At 38.3% G+C, this 18,354-nt stretch overlaps 1 protein-coding gene across 1 annotated transcript; it reads left to right on the top strand.

The window, feature by feature from the left end:
* The first annotated feature begins 529 nt into the window (after nt 1-529).
* Nucleotides 530-1,432, top strand: ZFP42 (ZFP42 zinc finger protein). Its single transcript, XM_068971379.1, has one exon. The coding sequence runs from the start codon at nt 530-532 to the stop codon at nt 1,430-1,432; it is 903 nt and encodes a 300-aa protein (XP_068827480.1).
* Nucleotides 1,433-18,354: the final 16,922 nt, after the last annotated feature.

The following is an 18,354-nucleotide window of genomic DNA, read 5'->3' as shown; positions in this document are numbered from 1 at the left end:
GTCTCATTACAGAAAAAGTTTGCTGCCCTTGGTCTAGAAGAGTACCTGGCACTTAGCAGGATCCTATATTTACTTACAGAATGAATATAAAAGTGAACTAACAGTAGCTCACATGAGCGCTCAGCATTTGCTCTACGCTATGAAGTGTGCTGAGCACTGATCATGAGTGCCCAGTAGACGTTAGCTGATCAATTAGAAAGGTCTGACAATATGTGGGGGGTAACCAGGAAAGAAATGGTTATGATCCAAGTCTTACGTACTTCACAACTAACTCTCTCACTCTCTTGGAGAATTAGTCAAAGATGTAAATGTAGTGATTCTATTATTAGAAAGTGAGTTCTAGGCCATTTTTTGAGGTCATTTTCTGATCATGGCTCAAATTGAGACTATATTAATTGGAATATATTTCACCTAATGACTGCTGTCTTAAACAGGTGCTTGCTGAAGACAATTCAGGCTGATCACTCCTACCCAGAAGTGGTTGATCTATCCTGGTGTAAACCTTCAAAGAGGGAACTAACAGGACACCATGGACCAGCAGCGGAAGAAAAGGGGAACAACACCTAGCCAGAAAGGCCTGGGTAGAAGAGCTGCCCGTACAGACAAGTCACTGCCAGCCCAGCAGGAACCTCCTGACACGACGCGGATCTTATGTGATGAGGATGTGTGCTATGAGACTAGCTTCCGGGTTGTCAAAGATGATACGTTCTCTGACTGTTACATAGAATGCATAATAAGAGGTGAGTTTTCTGAACCTATCGTGGAAGAGGACCCACTCCTTCAGTCCTTTGAATGTCTGAAAGAAGGATCAGAACAAGACCTTTCTCAACAGGTTCTTGCGGCAAGCTCACTTCTTGAATGTTCTTTGGAATATATGAAAAGGGATGCAAAACAAGAATTTCCTCAACAGATGATTGGAGAGAATCCACTTCTTGAGTTTTCTGAGTACAAGACAAGCAAGAAGCTTCCTCCGGGAGGAATACCCAACATGGACTTCTCAGAACCTAAACAGCTCACAGGATGTACTAGAAGGAGGCCAAATACAAAGAAAGAATATGGTGCTCCTGAAAGCTATGTTTGTCCTCACGACGGATGCATAAGAGAGTTCAAGAATAAAACATCCCTGAGGAAGCATCTTCGAGTTCATAATCCCCGAGATCATGTGTGTGCAGAATGTGGGAAAGCCTTCAAGGAGAGTACAAAGCTAAAAAGACATTTTCTGGTTCATACTGGAGAGAGGCCATTTCCGTGCACTTTTGAAGGGTGCGGAAAACGCTTTTCCCTGTCCTTCAACTTGCGTACACACGTGCGCATCCACACTGGGGAGAAACCTTTTGTGTGTCCTTTTGTAGGCTGTCGCAGAAAATTTATTCAGTCGAATAACATGAAAGCCCACCTCTTAACTCATGCAAAGGCCAATATGAGTCTGTAAGAAAAGATTAAAAAATAATCATTAAACAGGAGGAGCATATATTAACTAAAGAGTTACTGGGAACAAATATGCCTCATTGATAATTGGTTCAGGAAACAATTTTAAAATCAATATTGCAACCCTCAAGCCATTTTTTTTATTTTTTATGTTACTAAGATGCTCCTCTAGTCTGAGGTGTTATTTTAGAACTTTGTGTAGAATTACAGCATGCTTCTAACAGTAAGGTCAGTAATGAACTTACTTCAAAAGCATAATCCTTAATACCTTAACAAATTGGATTTTTGGATATGAGACTTAATATCTCATACTATAAATAAGAAATTGACTTACTTTTTCACTTTGTAGTTTTCACTCATTTAGCTTTTTCCTTTTAGGAATATACTTCTTAATACAAGTGATAATTCTAGAGAATGAAAATTTTGCAATAGATTTTCAATAAATTAATGCGTAGTTAAAATTTTTCAAGTTAAGCATATTGTTTAATCATTTTATTTTTATGATTGTATCAAACCATGTTAATCATAGTAAATAGTTAGCTGATGATGTCAATCCATTTGAATCCATTTTAGATATTTTTAAATAAAAGGAAATAAAACCCCAGAAATGTATTAAATCTGTATTAAAAAATCAAAGAAGTGTGCATTAAAAAGAGATATCATTTAGCTGTCTTCCAAATTAGCAAAACATGGTAAAAATTGATTGTTTAGTGTCAGTGAGGTGTAGGGGGAAAGTTATTCTCCTACATGGTCGGTTAAGGGATAAAAAGCCATTTGGGGAGGGGTGCACTAGCCAGTTTTCTGGAACTGCCATAACAGTACCACCAACTGGGTGACTTAAACAACAGATATTTGTTGTCTCATAGTTCTGGAGCTAGAAGTTCCAAGAAAGGTATTGGCAGTATTGGTTCCTTCCTAGGGTTGTGAAGACAGACTCTGTTCCAGATGTGTCTTATTGGCTTGAAGATGACTATCTTCTGGGTTACGTGACATTTGCCTGTATCTTCACATCATCTTCCTTCTGCACGCCTGTGTTCAGATTTCCTCTTAAAAGCATATCAGACAGACTAGATTAGAACCCACCCTGATGATGCCCTCATTGTAACTTGGTCTATAAAGATGACTATCTCCAAATGAGGTTACATTCCTAGGTACTGGGTGTTAGGATTTCAACATGGATTTTTGATGGTGCACAGTTCAAACCACAATGAGTGTTTTTTTAGGCCAAATATTTTCTAGAATTCCACTTTACAGAATATGTGCACTAATGTAGATAATTTGTTCAAAGATGTTGACTAAAACATGTTTTAATAGTAGTCTGATTCATAATACAAATGTCCATTAAAAGGGAACAAGTTGCATAAATCTTTATTCAGTAGGAAATGTACAAATATCCTTAAAGGAAGCTAGGCTATAAAGGGAAAGAAAGAGGTCCACAGCCAGAGGGAAGCCACAGGAGGAAGTATGTACCATAAACAACTTTTCAGGGGGAAAAAAGTCAACACACAATATAAACATATCAAATTTAAAGTTAATCTTGCTTTTAGAAATGCCAAAAATAAAACTATATGTGCTTTTTTTTTTTTTTAAGAAAACAAATCAAGGGCTTTCATTTTTACTTAAGAACAAGCTAATACTACTGTGGTGGTGGTTTAGTTGCGACGTTGTGTCCAACTCTTGCAGTCCCATGGACTGTAGCCTTGCCAGGCTCCTCTGTCCATGGGATTCTCCAGGCAAGAATACTGGAATGGGTTGCCATTTCCTTCTCCAGAGGATCTTCCTCACCCAGGAATGGAACCCAGGTCTCCTGCATTGCAGGCAGATTCTTTACTGACTGAACTATGAAGGAAGCTTCAATAGGACTAGGTAGAAGGCAGGATTAAATAGAGAGTGGTCAAGACTAGAGAAATTCAATGGCAAAGTTTAGGCTGTAAACTTGAGAGCTGGGACTCAGAACATCAGGAAGGATACCCTGTGTGTGCAGGCTGGTCTCCTTCAGAGATGACTCTTTCTGGAGCTGAAGGGGCCAAAATCTCAGTGTTTACATGTAAATGTACAAGGAGCATCAGCCTGAGAAAGTGTCTATCTGGATTCCAAGACTAAGTTAAATTCTGATCTGATAGTAGGAAATTACTTGGCTAGCCTCCTAACTGTTCTTGTTTGTCCTTTATGTCTCCAGATACTGGCATTTTACAAACCCCAAATCCTGATCAATAACTAAATCCCACACTGATACTTGGATTCACAGCATGTATCCTTTGTTTTTTAATTTATTTAATGGCCAAACACAGTTAAAGTTAACACTACAGAAATATACTCTACAAAAAAACTGTGGTATCACTGTAATATATGGGGCATAATTAGTTAGCACTTAATAAATTATGGAATGAATAAATGTATAAAAATGTACCTTAATGTGTTTTTTAAAAATTAATTACAGGGCTTCCCTTGTGGCTCAGTGGTAAAGAATCTGTCCGCCAGTGCAGGAGACTCAGGTTCAATGCCTGATCCAGGAGGATCCCACATACTGTGGAGCAACTAAGCCTGTGCTCTGGAGCCCTGGAGCCGCAACTACTGAGTGCACGCGTCCCAGGGTCTATGCTCAGCAACAAGGGAAGCCACTGCAGCGAGGAACCCCCGCACTATACTGAGAGCAGTCCCTGCTCTGCAACTAGAGAAAGCCTGTGCGCACCAACAAAGACCCAGGACAGCCAAAAAAGGAGTAGATAAATTTCTTTTCAATTAAATGTCACCAAAATTATATGTATTTTAAAACAGCTAGTAAAACACTACTTGATTTTACATGAAATCTGGTTACACCAAAATAAAGGTGGAAACTAGAGAAGGGTTTAATTACCTATGCATATGTCAACTCTTACTCCCCAAAAGTAATCACTACACAAAAGAGCTTTTTTTTAATGGCCATTTTTGTTAATAGTCAAAATTATCTGAAATCCCATATCTTTTTTTTTTTTTTTGTCTTCCTCTAAAAGGGACAGGAGATTGAGGGTCTGTTCAACTCCTAACATCTTAGATAATGAAGAACTATCTTGCCTTGAGAATTATATCAACCAAGGCTGTGATTACATAGTTAACAACGTGTTAAACCACTTACATTCCTACTTTAATTTATCATACTCTCTGATACGATATGTGCACACGTCTCCCAAACAGTCATATCTGATTTCTGTATTTCACCTTAGCTACACTGTGCACTGGTGGACGTAGGATTTTCCTTATATTCTATCCAGAAAGAACTGTGCAAAAAAATTGTCAGATTCTTATGTTACTTTCCTGCCAAATATGCATGTGCAGAAATCTTTGTGTGCTTATGTTTTAATTACCTAATGCACTACCTCTGACTGAATAAATTGCATGATTACATCCTACATTGGACACAGAACACTGCAAGTTATATTAAAAAGCTATTATATTTGCAACTCTGAGCAAGAGACTATAATTAAAAGGCAATTGGATGAAATTAGCTCTGAGAGTACAAGAGTTTAAGTAGGATTTGGTAAATGAACATTAACGGTTAACATGTGCTTTTTATTAGGTCTTTTGCTTCTTTTCTCTATGACCCAAAGGTTGAGTTTCTTTCATGTCAGTGGATCAGACATGTGAAAACACCTGCACAAAGCTACGCTTTACAATGTGGCTAAACTTATATCCATAAAAAAAGCCAAAATAACTTTTGTGACTTCAGTAAATCAAGGTATTAGGTGAGCCAGAATGATACCCTGGGCATTAATAAACTATTTTTAATACTCCTAAGATCTCAGGTATGTGTCATAAAAGGCAAACTACATGCTTCCTGCAACTGCATATGTTGATAATAAAATACACATGCAGAAATCAAAGAAATACAACTTTAGCGAATTTTCATTATCATGGCCATTAAATATTTTAGAAGTTATTAAAGTAGTGAAGGACAGGGAAGCCTGGCATGCTGTAGTCCATGAGGTAACAAAGAGTCAGACATGACTTAGAGACTGAACAACAATAACAAAAGGTATACACAACAGATGTAATAGCACCTCATCTTTATCTAAGACAGCCAACACATTTGCAGACTGCTGAGGACTTAGTGTGGTACTTTCTAATACTTGGCAGGGGACAGTGGAAACCTCTATGCTTATCAAATATATATGCCTAAAAGATTTTATGGCAGTTTAGGGATGACTGCAAATTCTGCTACTCTTCCAGCTGAGAGTTGGGATCTATGATCCTTTATCTTGAGTCTCTGCTTGGTCTGCTTTGATCAACAGGGTGTGGTATAACTGATGCTATAAGAGCTAAGCCTACTTCAGGCCTAGCCTCTAAGATACCTGGTAGCTACTGCCTTGTTCTTGCCGAAACCAACTGTCATCTTAAGCAGCACGATTACTTGAAGACCACCATCCCAGAAAACCAACAGAACTGCAACAGGAGCTGATGCAAGCCGTATGCACAGGCCCAGCGGGACAAGATATGGAGACAGTAAGGCAAAGGAGTCATGACGTGCCAGGGATTCAAATCAAAGAGCCATCTCAGAAGGATCACCCTGCCACACTCACCCCAGGTGACACCAAATCAACTGTAGGGCCTAGACGGCCCTTTTCCAAATCTCTCACCCACAGAAGGATGAGAAAAGTAAGATGATTTTTTTTTTTTACATAGTGACTATAGTTTATAATTTGTAAAATTAAAATCTGCTAAGAGCAGAACTTTAAAATTCTCATCATATATAATACACATACATACATACAATCATCACAATGTACAGTTGGAATATCTTACAATTTTACTTGTCAATTATGGTGCAAACAAGCTGAAAAAATACAATGCTTGTTTTAAGCCATTTGAATTTTGGGGTTAGGTCATTATGCAGCAATATACTTTCCACTTTGGAGATGTAATTTGAATTTCACAGTCTGCTTTATATTTCTGTGTTGTGTATATATACACATATAGATTTTGCTATTTTACTAGTTTATGCCAAAATTTAAAAGGAATTTTTTAATTTATATAGACCTCTTTTTTTTAGCCACAGGATTTTGGGGATTTATGGGATTTTTGTTCCCCAACCAGGAACCAAACCTGGGCCCTTGGCAGTGAGAGCATGGACTGGACTCTCAGGGAATTTCCTAGATCTATTTTCAAAGTCATATAGTGAGGTAGTGATCCCCTCAGTCCTTAAAGGGCTATGCTCCCCTTTAACCCTGATCCAAGCGCTAGCTCTCCCTTACTACTTAATAGTAACAATGAAGTGAGGTTGGAATATCTAAAGATCCCACTTAAGACAACAGGGTAACAAAATACAGCCTGTGTTCCCAGGTCACAGGCTTCAGAGAGATCTGCTGTTTGGGGATCCAGAGTTAAGACGTTCATTCTCACCTGAGACCTGCTTCGAGTTTTTGAGTGTCATTATTAGTCAATCAGTTGTGTCTGACTCTTTACGACCCCATGGAGTACAGCCCGGCAGGCTCCTCTGTCCATGGGATTCTCCAAGCAAGAATACTGGATTGAATTGCCATTCCCTTCTCCAGAGGATCTTCCTGACCCAGGGATTGAACCTGAGTCTCCTGCATTGCAGGTGGATTTTTTACCAACTGAGCCACCAGAAACCCACTTATTCCCCTAGTTTCTAACTTGAGTATATCTAGATGTCACATTTAACTAGACTACACTCAAGTTATCCCAGATGGGGGTACAGGGTAGAGACAAGAGATAACCTTGACGAGGTTGGCAAGGAACAAGTTTTGAAAGCTTCATAAACCATTTCAAAGAACCAGAACTTTTTCTAGTAGTGAATAAAGGAAGCATTAAAGTCATTAGCATAAGTAATACGATCAAATTCACTTTTTAGAACAATCATTCGGGATGCAGGGTAAAAGGATTGAGGAGTAGGAAGTCAGGCAGCATAACCCACAGGAGAGATGACATGTCTTATCGGATACTTTGTTTCCAACAGGCACAGAACATAATATATTAATGGATGTTTAAATGCATGAAAGCACACGTGTGTGCTCAGTCCTGTCCAACACTCTGCGGCCCCATGGACTGTACCCCACCAGGATCCTCTGTTCATGGAATTTTCCAGCCAAGAATACTGGAGTGGGTTGCCATTTCCTCCTCCAGGAGATCTTTCCAACCTAGGGATCGAACCCACGTCTCTTGTGTCTCCTGCATTGGCAGGTTGATTCTTTATTCCCAGTATCACCTGGGAAGCCCAAACACTTGACTAGACAAAGCTAAAAGCATTTCCAAGCAGTAGGAAAGACTGTGGAAGTGGCAGATGCACCGAACTTCACCTCACTGACATACAGCGATCAAAAGATGAACAAACCAATTAAAACTTGGCAAAGATCTTGAATAGACATTTCTCCAAAGAAGATAAATAGATGACCCATAAAGCACACAATAAGATGGTGAACACTGTAAGTCACTAGGGAAATCTGAGTCAAAACCACAAACAAAACAAAACCACACTTGCTAGAATGACTATAATTAAGAAAAAAGAGTCTTGGGCAGAAAGTGGAGCAATTTGAACCTTCCATCGCTGCTAGTGGGAATGTAAAATGGTATAGCCACTTTGAGAAACAGTTTAGCAGTTCCTTAACATGTTAAGCACACTAATCAGATGACCCAGTAATCTCACCCCAAGATGTATACCCAAGAGATATACAAATTTGTATACAAATATTCATAACAGCATGATTCATAACAGCCAAAAAGTGGAAACACCCCAAATGCCTCCAACTGATGAATGGATAAACAAAACTTGATATACCCGTAAGTGGAATATTATGTCATACATAAAAAATGATGAAGTATTAATGCATGTTACAACACCAATGAATCCTGAAGACATGCTAAGTTGAGGCAACTAGACAGAATTCCCTATCTTACAATTCTGTTTATTTGAAATGCCCAGAATAGACAAACTCACAGAAATTGAAAGCAGATTAGTGATTGTCAGGAGCAAGAACATGAAGAGAATAGGCAGTGTTATATCAAACACTGCTGTGTGGAGCTATGGATGTGAGTGTAACGGGAAGCAGGGGAAAAGACAAGACTGGAGAAAACAGGTCAGTTTGGAAGTAAGAAATATTGAAAGCCCCCCAAAGGCAGCAATTGGAGGGATAAAGAAGAAACAGAAGGACATATTTTGATAAAATTTGCAGACTGTCAGGATGCATGGGAGCAGGAAGAAACATCTAGAAGGTTCTTAAGATTTTCAGCTTGGTCGAGTGGATAGATTGATGCCATTAAGGGAAAGAGAAACTGAGAGTGCAGAAATAGAAGCCAGGAGAGACTGACTACATGATGAGTTCAGTTTAAGATAAGACTTATTTTGAAATGGCAATTGTGCATGGCGGGGGTCGGGGGGGAGAAATCACTGTGAAAAGTAAACCTAATTAAATTTGACTGTGGAAGCTAAAAGTTTTGCAGCATTCCAAAATCTTATTGATTTCTCACGATAATTTAATTCTTTGTTGCAAAACAAGTAAACCAAACAGAGAGGATAACTATTCTTTTAACAGGTTAAATGTAAAATAGTCTTATGATATTTTCAATCCTCCAAATTGACTAGTAAGTGTATGACAGAATCAGACCATGTAAAATCAAAATCAAGACATATCAGAACTATTTCTCTCTACCAATCAAGTATTTATTTGCACAGAAGACAGATTTGATCAAGAATGTCCAGTCAAATCTTGAAAATAATGAATTCAAAAGCCAGCTACCCAGAAATTTCTCTAGTCAAAGAAACAACCATAGTTGTAAAATAGCTGACAAGCCATTTATTAAAACAGCAGTCGACTAATGCTACTTCTTGCTTCAGGGTTACATTATAAATCAACTGAGAGGGGCAAAAACCTTGTAGGAGATCAGGAGGATGAGCAGAACAATTTAAACTATAAAAAGTCCTAAAGTGCATATCTGACTTACAGAAAGAATGAGGTTTAAAAGGATAATTATTAACAGATATTAACACAGCTGGCACCTAGCAAGTTTCCATTGCAAAGATCATAGGAATTGATTTATAGTGTTCCCATGTGACTAATGAAAGTAGATTGGTGACCATATTGTTCCAAATGATTGCATTAGAGAACATTATTACTTTAGAGAAGGCTATGATAATAATAAAACCATCATCGCCAAAGACTAAACAAGATAATTTTAAGAATCAACATTTTACATTTGAATGCTCTTATTTTACTGTTATTAACTATCTTTCAAAGTGATTAAAAACTCTAAAGAAGTGTCGGTTCTGCTCTTCGTTTTATTTTCCTCTTGGAAGAAAGAGAGATTCAAAACCTTCCTGATGTCAGCACTTAGAAAGGTTAATTATTCATACAGAACAATGAAGAGGAAGCACTAGATTTAATGGGACACATGCTTCTCACATTTAAAGATAGGGGAGTAGATAATGATGTCCCTTCTGTGTCCTTCCAAAAGAAATATGAGGAATTGATAATGTCTCATGTAAGTCTTACAGGAAGAAAATGTAGAGCATGCATTTTTGTAAATCACTCAATCATTAAGGAAAAAGCTCATAAGAAATGTGGTCTCAATAAAATGGTATCCTTTCAGGATGTTTAAATATGGCCAAAGTTAAATATCTTATCTTAGAAGAAGTAAAAGATGACATTCTTTACCTCTAGAGACTAGAAGGAAAAAAAATTGTTTTTTCTGGCTGCACCGTGCAGCTTGCAGGATCTTAGTTCCCTGACCAGGTACTGAACCCAGGCCATCTTCAGGGAAAGTGCTAAGTCCTAACCACTAGACAGCCAAGGAATCCCCTAAGAGGAAATTTATATATGTATTCCTGGTGGCTTGGTTGGTAAAGAATCCACCTACAATGCTGGAGACCTGAGTTCCATCCCTGGGTTGGGAAGATCTCCTGGAGGAGGGCATGGCAACCCACTCCAGTATTCTTGCCTGGAGAATCCCCATGGACAGAGGAGCCTGGCAGGCTATAGTCCATGGGGTTGCAAAGAGTCTGACATGACTGAGCAGCTAAGCACAACACATGAAGTTATACTCAGTTCAGTCCTTCAGTCGTGTCCGACTCTTTGTGACCCCAGGGACTGACGCACGCCAGGCTTCCCTGTCCATCACCAACTCCTGGAGTTTGCTCAAACTCATGTCCAAGAGTTGAAATTATACTAGATACAGTCTTTGAAAGGTGCTCTCAGCCAGCTTGTATACAATAATTTTGAGGTGAGAGAGCAGACCATTATAAAGAATTAGATAGAGCCCTGTTTCAGCAGGTCTTGTGACAGGGTGATTATAATTTAACAGGACATTTTCATCAGTTGCAGCAGTGACTAGGATGGAAGGAATGACAGACAGGCACACCTTACATGGATAATTCTAATAGTTCGATTCTGAGGAAAACTGGATGAATGAATGAAAACTGAATGAATTCTTCAGTGCAAGTCTATGGGTCAGGACAAAGGGACAACATCTGAGGCAGAGACCACCGTTCACCTGGGAGCCCAGAGAAACACTACTTTTTTCTCCTTCACTCGTAAGTCCATTATACAAATGGGCTCCTGGTGGCTGACAAGAATCAAACTACTTTGTAATGAGAGGCTACAGCTAGAACATCTATCTGACATTCTTTAAAATTTGCTTTTATTTTTTGGCCATGCCACATCATATACAGGATCTTAGTCCCCCGCCCAGGGATTGAACCTGGGCCTCCTGCAGTGGAACAGAGTCCTAACCACTGGACCACCAGGGAATTCCTGTCTGACATTTCTATACATTAGACTGCATCTAAACATTTATAAATGATGGTTCTGAGTTCATACACACAACTTTCATTCAAATTGAAATTCTTTTGACATGCTAATGTTCTTAGATTACTCTTTGATAAATACATTCAAATTTATCCAAATGAGTTTATTTTGGCTTTGTGGTAGACAGCCTTCCAATATGGCTTCCAACAATCCTTCCCATCTCTTTAAGCATAACCCACTCCTCTCATCAAGAATAGATGAAATGAACAAAGCTATTTATTTGCATAAACACTGTAGTTATCAAATTCATGTCTGATAAAACTATTGTTGTTGTTGCTGTTTAACCGTAAGGTTGTGTCCTACTCTTTGTGATCCCATAGACTGCTACATGCCAGGCTCCTCTGTTCTCCTCTCTCTCCGAGTTTGCTCAGATTCATGTCCATAAGACTACTGGGCCTCCCTGGTGGCTCAGATAGTAAAGAATCTGCAATGCTGGAGACCCAAGTCCCTGGGTTGGGAAGATCCCCTGGAGAAGATAATGGCTACCCACTGCAGTATTCTTGCCTGGAGTGCTCCATGGACAGAAGAGCCTGGCAGGCTGCAGTCATGGGGTTCAAGAGTTGGACACGACTGAGCAACTGACACTGTCACTTTAAACAATTACCTGATCCACCCAGGTCTCCTGCATTGTAGGCAGATTCTTTACCTTCTCAGCCACCAGGGAAGCCCATTATCTGATCTATAATCTCCAAATCATATTCTGTCCATCTTCCCAGTAATGTTCTTTATCCCCTTGCCCCTGGGTCAAGGCTCCAATCCAGGATCGTGCTTTATATCACATGACAATTGTCATGACCTTCTGGTCTCCTTTAACATAGCAAAGTTTCTTATCCTTTCTGTTTCTTGACCTTGACATTTTTGAGAAGTACAGTTATTTTGTAAAATGTCTTTCAAACTGGGTTTGTCTGTTGTGGTCTTCACCTTGCATTATATCAAAAGGCCTAAAATGCTGGTTTTTCCAGGGCAAGGTTATGCTTGAGAACACTTGGTTAAACGGTGGCGTCTGCTACACTTCTCAACTGAGAAGTCAATGCTTGTCCTTTGTCATTCATAAGTAATTTGTAGGAAAATACTTGGAGATGGATATATCTTGTTCATCAAACTTTCACTCAGTAGAGTTAGCATACACTCATGAGAAAAAGACCACTTTATACATATATAATAATAATGAACTATTAAGATACTTCTTGAAGCAGAATATTAATTATATTCTAACTGTAAACAAATCAGAAATGTATGGCTTTAATTTTCTGTAATATATTTTTACTTAATGTATAATAGAAAATGTGCTTCACAAAATCACTTAGGGTTACCCAACTCTGTTAAAGGGGGCATTTAATTTTTCAGCATATTTTCTAATCCATTTAACAATCAAAAAAAAAAAAACCTGACCAAATAAAAAGCAAAGGAATGTTAGTATATATAATATACATAGTTTGAATTGAATCTATGATAAAATTTAAAAGTTGACTTGGAGCTTTATAGTAACTCAGAGAAAATGCAGATTTCCCAGTCAACTAACATTCATTGAATGTTTATTACCTGCTTAGCATTGTGATATGTAAATATACTCATATCCAGCATCTTTTTTTTTTAACCATCCTAATTCTACAGGTTAGCTGCATTATACTTTTTTCACAAATGACAACATTTAAGAGGTTTATTTACTTAACAAATAATTACTACCATGTGCCAGGTACTGTATTAAGCACTGCAAATACAATATGGAATAAGACAGAAATGGTTTCTCTTACAATCTAGGCAAAACAAACAGGTAAATAGCCAACTATAAGATGCTGTGCCCAATGTATAATAAACGGGATGATTCAGGTCTATGCAGTGTGTGAAGAGAGGCATATAAACCAGCCTTGGGGTTTAGGGGAAACTAAGGATGAAAATTATAATTAGGTTGAGAAATGAAAGATGTACAGGCGGTGTTGGTGGTAGTGGATAGAGGCCCCACATATTCCAGAGCGCATTTTCAAAAGTCCTGCGGCTATGCCGGCATTTTCATTAAAATTGGAACGTTGAAACCCAAGGGAAATGACAGGCAATGAAGCCAGCAGAGGTAAGCACAGTAAGTGAAGTAACTGTATGTGGAAGGCCACACTCTTTCTACCCACAGCTTGGTTAACATCATTCAAACATTGCTCCTATCACCTGGAGAAGCTTTTGATATAGTTTACATTGATTTTAGTTTGTTCAATTTGGGATCAAAAGTGGCAAAGTTTCTGCATTCAGGATGGTATGACTCATTAAAATGCTGAAATTCCTTTTATCAGTTTATTCTGGCCCTGGCCAGAAGTCACTAATCCAGCTGAAACATCAAATATGATGGTAATTCAGTCTGAGAATAAATAATAGATTATGTTAATACATACAGGGATTAGAAAACAAGAAGCAGCCTTCCTAGTTCTGCAGGATGTTAAGCAGTTCGTGAATCAAAAGAAAGAAAGGAAATTGCTTTAAAAGAAAAAAATGGATCCTCAAATCATTGTTTTAGGTGTTTGTAATATATTATAAATTAAGATAAATAAGACAAGAACTCTATATTTAAAAGAGTTAAATAATTTTGTAATTCTGGCAGAGAACTGAATTCTGTAACTTTTTTTTCTTTTTTTTAAAGAAAAGGGGTTTGGGGGTTAGTAGACGAGTAAAGTAGATGGGCGGAGGAGGGAGACTGGTGGAGGGTCACAGAGAACTATGTGAGATATTATAGCACTCAGATAGTCTCTCTCAATTTCAGAGTTCGTACTTCTATTTAAAATATTCTGGGGACTTCTCTGGTGGTAGATGGTTGAGACTCCATGCTCCCAATGCAGGGGGCCTAGGATTCAATCCCTGGTCAGAAAACTAGAGCCCACTTGCTGCAATTAAGACCTGGTGCAGCCAAATAAAATAAATAAAATTTTTAAAAATAAAATAAATAAAATATTCTGGCCCAGGGGTCACCAAGATTTTTCTGTAAAGGGACAAGTTATAAATATTTAAACTTTATTTTAAATTTTATGATCTCTGCTGCAACTGCTCAACTCAGCCCCTGTAGCATGATAGCCATAGGTATGTGTAAATGAATGAGCATGATTGTGTTCCAATAAACTTCATTTACAATAAAAGGCAGTGGGCCACATGTTGCCTACTGGCTTCCACTGCTGGGGGTATGGGTTCCAACCCTGGTCAGGAAACTAAGATTTCACACTCCACAACACAGCCTCCCTCTGACCCAAAAAAAACACCTTATTTTTGATAAAGAAATTAATCCAGAATACATAAAGAACTTTACAACAATAAAATAGCAATAAGCATAATTTAAAAGCTGGTCAAAATACCTGAATAGATAATTCATTAATGTATATACAAAAGGAAAACACAGAAAAACATATACATCTTTAGTTACTGGGAAAATGTAAATTAAAATCAAGAGATACCACGGCACATCAAGTACAATGATGAATTTTTAAAAACTGAAAATAACAAGGGTGTGAAGCAACGGAACTCTCAAAAATTGCTACTGGGAATGCAAAATTATGCAACTGCTTTAAAAACTAGGTAGTTTCTTAAAAATGTTTACCATGTACTTATGTAAGACCAAGCAAAGTCACTCCACATATTTAACCAACTGAAAAAAACAAACATATATACATACTCAGACTTGCACTGGAACCTTCATCTAGCAATTTGTTCAAAATGGCCAACTCAATGGCCAAAATCGCCAAAAACTAGAAACAACACAAAAGTCCATCAACTGGTGAATGGATAAACAAATTTGTGGTAAGAAACACCATGGAATGTTTCTGAGTAATCAAAAGGAATGAGTTATTGATACATATAACAACAGAAACACATCTCAAAAGCACTAAGTGAAAGAAGCCACATACAAAGGCCATACATACATACACACACACCTACAAAAGCCATTCACACAAATGAAATGATTTCATTTAAATATAACAGACTTTAGAAAAGGCAAATCTCTAGTGACAGACTGCTGATCAGTGGTTGACAGACATTTGCCAGCAGGTGGTGATGGCAGTAATAAAAGGACTAACTGAAAGGTGAATGAGGAAATTTGGGGAGTTGATGAAACTCTTTTATTTTGTGGTTCTTGTTGTTACACAACTGGTCCATTTGTCAGAATTCATTGAATTATCCCTACAGGGGGATGCATAGTCTTAATCACAGGACCATCAGGGAAGTTCCAAGTCAGGCAAGCTTTGATGGCGGCTGGATCAGCATGGCAGTGGAGGGAGTCACGGTGAGAAGTGATCAGATTATTTACTTTGAAGCTAAGAGCTGGTCACAGGGTTTCTTAATAGCTTAGATGTAAAGTACAAAAAAAAAAGAAAGGAAAATCAAATCTCCGATGATGTAAGACATCCTCAACTCAAGTGGGCAATGACACTCTCCCTAGGAAAACCCACTTGGCAACAGTGCAGTACAGGGGCCAAATACTGTACTGTCTCGAAGAGGATCCTACAAACCACCGAATCTCTCTCGGCCGCCTTTGTCTTATGTGTAAAGTGAGGCCTAATCCAATGTCTACCTCATGGGGCTGCTGGGAGAATGAAAAGAGTTAATGTCTATGAAATATATAGAACAGGGCAGGGTACACAGTAAGCTCTCAATCAATGCCAACTCTTCTTTCTCAAATCTGCTCAAGAAACATTGACTTAAAGCAGCTCTCATTTTTCTCCCCTAAAAGGAACGTTCAGTCTGCCACAGCTCTTTGTCTCAGGTAAAAAGAGTTCTCTGTGCTTGACCAACTGGTGGACCTTCCCATCTTGAACATGAGTCTGCAAGCACTAAAAGGTCCTGATTCAGGTCTAGCCTCCTCCCTTCAACAGTGCACAGCCATGGCAAAAACTGGTGCCAGGTAAATCTTGTTCTTTTGCTATCTACCATTAGCAAACCAGAGGGTTCTTTAAAAATAGATGATTTTCTACAACATTTTTTGTTTGCTTGTTTTTGGCCATGCCACACAGCCTGTGGGATCTTAGCTCCCTGACCGGAGATGGACCCTGGGCTGTTAGCAGTGAGCAGAGTCCTAACCACTGGACTGCCAGGGAACTCCCCATCACAGTTTTGGACTTGCAGAAAAATGGATAAAACAGCAGCGAACTCCCATATACTCCACACACAGTTACCCTTATTATTAACATCTTGCATTAGTGTGGTACATTTGTTACAATTAATGAACCCATATAGCTGCAACATTTATTCAGACTGCCTTAGTTTTTACCTAATGCCCATTCTCTGTTCACAAGAACCCATCCAAGATACATTATATTTAGTTCTTAGGTTCTCCTTAGGCTCCTCTTGATGGTGACAAGGGTCTCAGACTTCGTTTTTGATGGCTTTGGACTTTGACAATTTTTCAGAGTACTGATCTTATATTTTGAAGGATGCTCCTCTATTGGAATCTGCTGTTTTTCCTCATAATTCGGATGGGGTAGTGCGCTTCTGAGAGGAAGACCACTGAGGAAAACAGTCATTCTCATCACTCCGTATCAAGAGGACATACTAAATCTCACCAATTGATGCTGGTCTTGATCATTTGGCTGAGGTGGTACTTGTCAGTTTTCTTCACAGTGAAATTACCTCTCTTCACACCACATTTTTTTGAAGGGAAGTCACCATGCAATGCCCATAATTAAGAAACGGGGAGTTGTGCTCTGTCTCCATCCAGTTTTTTTTTTTTAAACTGGAAATTTTTGGTATTTGAAAACGACTAAATATTCTGTTGTCTTCCCTACTTTTATTCACTGGTTCCTCTTGAAGTTAGATGATGTCATAAATTCACAGTCCCAGCCCAGAGATTCTGATTCAAGAAATCGTGGGTGGAGCTCAAGGGTTTAACCAATGCCCCTAGATGATTCAGATGCAAACAGTCCATCAGCTCACTTTAATAGCTCTATGCTAATCACTTATTAATGATAATTATTCTGAATTAAAGACCTCTTGACTAACTCCAGAGATATTTTACCTTTGGTTAAAGGTTTCTGTCATTAGTTTCCTGTCAGAGTTGGGGGTACACCTCTTTGCCCTTGTCTTACTATTTAACATTCAAACTGGTTGCACTAATTTGGCAACCACATAATTATTATTCATTGCCCATGAAGAAATTCAAATGCAGCACATAACCCCATGTCTCTTACTCCTCCCCACCAAAGAAGTCCCCAGTACATACAACTAACTATGTAAACTACTCAGAACACACTTTAAATTAGTTCCACAACTTTTAGAAGTAGCCAAATCAAGGCTACTGTCAAGGATTCCTCTAAAAACATGACTTAAAAAAATAAAAAGAAAAGAAGAGAAAAAACAGAAGATGTCCAACAAGGACAGTAGTTTCTTAGAGGAGAAAAATAAAAACCCTGATGCTGTGAATTCAAAGAACTGAGCTCCTGACTGGCCTTTCCCTCTAACTGGTTGTGTGACCTTGGAACAATACACATAATCTTTGGATTTCAATTTCCTCATCTGTAAAATACAAAAAAATAATGCCTGTCTTATTTTGCTGTGTTTGGATTTAGGATAAAATAGGAAATTGTGTGAAGATCTGAGAATGAAAGGTGTTACACAAATGTAGTTTTTTTTTAAATACAATTTATTCACAAACACATTTATGAAATCAAAGAATGCAACCTTTAATATTTAATAGCATCATTATTGTATGCCCAGATCTAGGTTAAAAAAGGATGGCTGAAGAAACAGTGTGCCTGCTCAGGATATACTGCGACAGACTAAGATACAGAATATGCAAAACTATCCACACATAAAGCCAAAAATAATGTCCACAGACTCGAAGTATTCATATCAAATCATATATGTTGCTTAAAAGAACTACTTTGCATTTTTTTTTAAAAATCTGTAAAGAATATGGCATAAAATTTAGCACTGGCCTTTTCAAAAGAGAGACCCCACAGCCATTTCAGTAAAGAAGCTCTAGAGCTACAAATTGGCACTGGTCCTAGACTGTGGCTTTAACTCGTGGCTCTGCCACTTACTGACTGTATTTATCTTGAGCAAGTTTCTCAACTATTAGTCTTTTTTTTTTTTTTTGGCTTCGTGACGTATAGGATCTTAATTCCCTGACCAGGGATCAAACCCATGACTCCAGCATTGGAACCGC

Source organism: Capricornis sumatraensis, chromosome 4 (assembly GCF_032405125.1).
Source record: "Capricornis sumatraensis isolate serow.1 chromosome 4, serow.2, whole genome shotgun sequence".
Taxonomy (NCBI): Eukaryota; Metazoa; Chordata; class Mammalia; order Artiodactyla; family Bovidae; genus Capricornis; species Capricornis sumatraensis.
The sequence above is the reverse complement of the archived record's forward strand: the minus strand, read 5'-3'. Positions and strand labels throughout refer to the sequence as shown.

What these genes read in the sequence shown, in the direction of transcription:
- ZFP42 (XM_068971379.1), top strand. Translation starts at nt 530, where the DNA reads ATGGACCAGCAGCGGAAGAAAAGGGGAACAACACCTAGCCAGAAAGGC.